The sequence below is a fragment of the Aptenodytes forsteri genome, unplaced genomic scaffold, assembly GCF_000699145.1.
Source record: "Aptenodytes forsteri isolate BGI_AS27 unplaced genomic scaffold, ASM69914v1 Scaffold483, whole genome shotgun sequence".
In the NCBI taxonomy this organism is placed as follows: Eukaryota; Metazoa; Chordata; class Aves; order Sphenisciformes; family Spheniscidae; genus Aptenodytes; species Aptenodytes forsteri.
The window spans coordinates 577,776-582,975 of NW_008795316.1; the positions used below are offsets into that span (position 1 = coordinate 577,776).

The following is a 5,200-nucleotide window of genomic DNA, read 5'->3' on the forward strand; positions in this document are numbered from 1 at the left end:
CTTGGCTGCAGCTGCAGCTCGCCCGGCTCCTGATCCAGCCACTTGTTCTCCTCCAGCTTTCTCTCCTCGACTGAAGGGCCCTCCAGGCTGCCTGCACCTCCGGGCAGGTTCCCGCCCCGGGGCTCCCCCGTGCCTCCCCGGCAGCCTCGGGAGCTCCTTCTGCCCAGCCGCAGCCTCGTCCCATGGCCCTCGCTGTCCTTGCAGCCTCCAACAGCCCTGGGGATGTGGCCCGGACTGGCCGGCAGCGCCGGTCGGGCAAGTGGCTGGTGGGGAGTGAGCTGCCAGCATGCTCCAGCTGCGTGCCTGGTGCTCTGGGGCATGGCAGTGCCGGGGGCCGTACAACCCCAGACCCTCTCGGCCTGGCGGCTGTCCGGGGTACCCCTCCCGCGGCACGTGCGCCGCCCTCCCGCAGGCCAGGATGCCTCGCAGTGCATGGCAGTGCCGAGCTGGGGTTTGTTTGGATAGGTCCAGCTAGCCAAGGGGCCCAGATCACCCGGCGTGGCTGCCCTGCTCCCATCAGTGTCTGCCGCTCCACCAGTTCCCGTCTCCTTCGCAGGTGCTGTCGGTGGTGGCTTCAGTTCCTCCGGGGCTGCCGATGGAAGGGGAGCCGCCCAGCACTGTGCTGGGTGCCCCAAGGACCCTGGCCCCTTTGCTCTCAGCTCTTGGTTTCGGCTCAATGTGTTGGGTCATTTGGCTGCCGTTGCGACGCAGGTGCCTGCGCGCGGTGCCGGTGCTGCCCGGCTGGAGGGCACAGGCTGGACACCTCTGCTGGGAAGCAATCCCAGAGCATCCCGGTTCCCTGGGCCCCATCCTAGGCACGGTCACAGGGTGAGCCTCTCCTGCGTGGGGAGGAGGGCGAGACTTGCCCCGTCTCCAGTCATGATGTGCCCTCATCGCTGGCAGAGGCTCCAGGGGCAGCCCCAGCTCCGGGCTGGAGCATCCTGCAGACCCGCGTGGGCCAGGGGCGCGTGGGACGGGGGACGTGGTCCCTGCCCCGAGTCACGAGCTGGTGTCCGCTCTGCCAGGGTCCGTCTCCAGGTAATTTAAGCCCACAGTCAACAACACGGCACGGAGCGGAGCGGCAGTAAATCGGTAACTGTTTGCCTTTGCCTGTGGTCCCCTCCCCGCCGCAGGTGTTTATGCAGTAACAGGAGCCGGCGCGGATGGCCCAGCCGCCTGCCCAGCTGCCGCTCTGCGCTTCACCGCTGTCAGCAGCGGGAGCCGACGCACAGGCCCAGGTCGGCGGGGAGAGTGGCAGGGCGGTGGCGGGGAGAGCAGCAGGGCAGTCCTCATCCCTGCGCCCTCCGGGCTGGGGTGCTCGGCGGCTGGGTACCGGGGAGCTGCCTTGGGAGGCTGCCAGGACCTGGCCATGCTCGGGCTGGCCGGGAAGCTCCCACTCTGCCCGTGCAGCTGGGCCCCACCGGGGACAGCGCTTTGGGGAACTGGGCTGGGCTGGTGTTTCTAGCCCTGGGCTGACCCTGGGACTCCCTGAATAAAGGCGGCCATGTTGCAGCCCAGTGATCCCCGTGCCAGGGCCAGGGAACGCTGCTCCGGCGGCCGGGGCAGGATTGGGGTGGTAACGTGGCCGCTGCAGGCGTGAGCGTCGGCTGGGCGGTGTGAGCGCTGCCCTCCGGCATGGAGGCGAGGGACCTGTGCCGTCCCTGCCTGTGCCGTGCAGTGACAGAGCCCACCCGGAGCCAGCAGAGGCCTTCCTGGAGCAGCAGCGTTGCTGCCGATCCAACGCTGCCCACCCAGCGGCGCCGTCCCCGCTGCCAGGGCAGGGGCTGCCCCGGTGCCCTGCCGTCACTGAGCTGCTGCTCCTGTGCTGGTGCTGCCGGCGGCGCTTGTCTTTGAGAGTTATTGCCCTGGTCTGACCTGCAATTGCTCTGCCCCACTGTGTGGGATGTCCTTGGTGCTGGCAGGGAGCAGCCAGAGCTGGGAGGCTGCGAGCATGGACGCCGGCAGCCGGGCTGCGCCGGAGCAGCTGGACGGGAGCAGACGGGAGCCCAGAAACGGGCTCGTGGCAGGAGATGAGGGGGAAACCGCAGAGGACGGCGAGAGCTGTGGGGAGCAGCGTGGGTGTTGGTGGGTTTGCCCAAGGTTGTGTCTGGCTGCCGAGTGGCCAATCCAGCTGGAGCTGCCCCCAGCCAGCCGGAGCAGCTGGAGAGGGACTGAACGTGCCGGCGGCAGGGCCAGTGGCCGTGCTGGGCTCCAGCCCGTGCGGTCAGCATCGCTTTCTGGGAGACAGAAATGCTTTGGCTCCTGTCCCCAATGCGTGGCATTCGGGATGCTGCCGCTCCCGCCCCGGCTCTGCCAGGCGCTTCCTCGACAGAGGCCGAGGACGGCTGTGGGGAGCGCGGGGGTCTGCCGGCACGGCCGCAGGCAGCCGTCCCCGTGCCAAGGCACGTCCCGGGGGAGGATCCTGGCTGAGGACGCAGGGTCAGCAGCCCCGAGCCTGACCCCAAAGGCTCTTCCCTGCAGCATCCCTGGGTGGCAGTGCCCACCGCCGCTGAGCCTGGTCACACTGGCTGCACCCAAGCCCCGCGGGTGACCGCGGCTCCTTCGTGGCAGCAGGGAAGGTGCTGGAGTCACGTCTCCCTGCCCGCCGAGGGAGGGCAGTCAATGATTAAAAGGGGAGCGTTGCTGGGCCCGGCAAGGTGCCCCTGGGCGGATAGCCAGCCTCCCGCTGCCGGCACGGAGCAGGGAAAGCAGGGGACAGCGATAAAGAAGGATGCCCCTTCCTCCGGGAGACATCGGGCCCCAGCAGTCGGCAGCTCAGGGTCCCCGCGCTGTGTGCATGGGCTGACGCACGGGGAATTATCTGACTCCTTTGGGGCCCAGTCATGCAACCGGCTGGCAGCCGAAGGCCGGTGCACCCCATGGGCAGGAGGGCTCCCGCTGCGCTGCTGCGTCCTGCTGCTGCTTCCAAGTCCCCCCCCGCCTGCCTGTGCTGCCCGCATGGCGCAGACCTCGGCGGCCCCTCTCCGTGCTGCAGAGCTGGAGCCTCGTGGCTTGGCCGTGGTGCGTGGGGTGCCCTAGAGCTGGGGAAGCGCCTGGCTCTGTGCCGGTGTGATCGGTCTTACCTGCTCGTTCCACGCGGGACCCCTGGCCCAAGCCAGCCCCGCAGCACCCCGAGAGCCAGCAGGACGCAGCCGCCCTGTGCCCCCTGAGCACTCACCCGTGCCCCCGGCAGCCACAGCAGCCGGCTGCAGCTGGGCACACAGGGCGAGGATGCCCACGAGCAAAATGCTGGCGGTCTTCATGGTGCTCCCTGTGGGTGCCGGATGGCCAGCGTGGGTCGGCGGGGGTTTATATCCGCGCGGAGCCGGGGAGGGGCCGCCACACACATAACCTTCGGGTGCCGAAACTCTTGTTGCGTTTCACAGTTGTGCCCGAGGCAGCGACAGCCCCACGCTGTGTTGTTGCCTGAGAAATCATTTACCACAGCCCTGTCCCAGCCCCAGCAGCCAGGCTGCAGCCAGGGCAGGGACGTCAGCACCCAACAGCACCCTCCCCGGGGGAAAGGGAGACGTGGCCGTGGGCCAGGGTCACCCCCGTGGCCACGGGGAGCCCAGAGGAAGGGGCTGGAGCTCTCCGGCTGGGAAAAGACGAGACAGAGGGGACAGGAGGGAGGCTGGTACACCCAGGGTGGCCTGGAGAGTGCAGATGGGACTTTCTTCCCGCAGCTGCAGGACGTGGGGGCGGTGGGGGAGACCTGCAGGCGAGGGGCACAGGGTGGGCAGTCTCCTCGCTAAGCTGTGGGACTCGTTGCTGCAGACGTCAAGTGCTGCCCAGGTGCGACAAGTGATTAGACGAGTTTATGGGAGAGGAACCCAGGGGGCACTGAGCAGGAGGACACTCCCCTGGGGTGGTGGCCATCCTGGTGGCGCGGCACGGGGGCGTTCTAGGACAGAGAGCTGGGGGTCTGTCCCCGGCCATGCCCACCCCGGACACCCGGCGCCTGCTTTCCCTGGCCCCAGCCTGGTCCCACATCGCACTGCGTCTGCCTGCGGAGCTGCGGGTGACAGCTGGCCGGGTCCCCGCAGGGCAGCATGGCCTCGGGGAGAGTGGAGCGTGGGAAGCCTGTGCGACGTGCCAGGCTGGGCGCACCCGCTGCTTCGCGCCATGCACCGAGCACCATTCCTCTGCGGGGACAGGCGGGCGGCTGGGTGCCGTCACGTCGGCTGGCTGCAGACAAGTCCCAGCAGATGAGTGCTCCGGCGGGGTCAACACAGGGGCTGCCTTTCACCTCGCCGCGCACCAGGACCGGCACGAGGTGGCCCTGGGCAGGGTGGGGAAGCCCAGGGTTACCGGTGCGGGGAGGTCACAGAGAGCCCAGTGCAGCCAAGCGTGCGAAGGGTGACCATGCGGAGGATGAGGTGTGCTCTGTGCCCGCGGGGACCCCACGGCGTTGCCGCTGCCGCGCCCCGAGACTCCGCCAAGCAGGACCTTTGCTCCCTGCTCACCATCCTATGTGGTGCAGGGGCACGGCCTGGTTGCACGTGTCCCTGCCGGGGGTCTCCACCGTGGCACCTCTCGCTGCTGAATTGCGACCATGCCAGCACAGCTTGCTGTGCCCCGCTGGATGGCAAAGGGCACAGGCAGGTGCTGCAGGCAGGTCGGGCAGAGGCAGCCTGTCTTGCTGGGCACGGGAGGGGGCTGGCAGGGCTGCAGCAAGGCATGGGGGGCAGCCCGTGGCCACGGTGGGCAGAGAGGGGCAGGACCTGGGTTTTTGAGGGGCTGGTGGAAGGGGGCTGGTCCTCCGCCAGAGCTGGAGACGGGGAGAAAGGCCTCGGCCGGGGTCCCAGTGTGTGTGGGAGGACGCTCCCTGCCTGGGGGTTTGTCGCGAGGCCAGGCCGGCTGGAAACAGGCGTCTTTGTGCTGAGGCTGACGTGACCGCTGCGGTCTCATGTGGCATTTTACAGTTCAACGATCATATTACCCCGCTTGGAAATCCCTGTTTGCGTCATCCCGGCTCCAAGTGGCCAAATGCACTTCTTGCTACAGAAACTCTGGGTCCGAAACAGGGAGAGAACCTTTAGGAAGAAACCCAGGGGCTGTGAAAGCAGTCCTATCCCCGCTTGATGTGCATGGGGTCCCTCTGAGTGACACCTGCCCCGACACGGCACGTGCCGCAGTGCCGTGGTGGCGGTGCGGGGAGTCGCCAGCCTCCCCCGAGCAGCGCCTGGTCCTTTGGCTG

The 5,200-nt window shown here is 68.4% G+C and overlaps 1 protein-coding gene across 1 annotated transcript in view; it reads right to left on the minus strand.

The window, feature by feature from the left end:
* LOC103899141 (WAP four-disulfide core domain protein 2) overlaps positions 1 to 3,263 on the minus strand; it is a 26,981-nt gene extending 23,718 nt beyond the window's left edge. Inside the window, 1 exon segment of the mRNA XM_019472142.1 lies at positions 3,179 to 3,263. Coding sequence (XP_019327687.1) covers positions 3,179 to 3,263 — 85 coding nt within the window.
* Between the last annotated feature and the right edge of the window lie 1,937 nt (positions 3,264 to 5,200).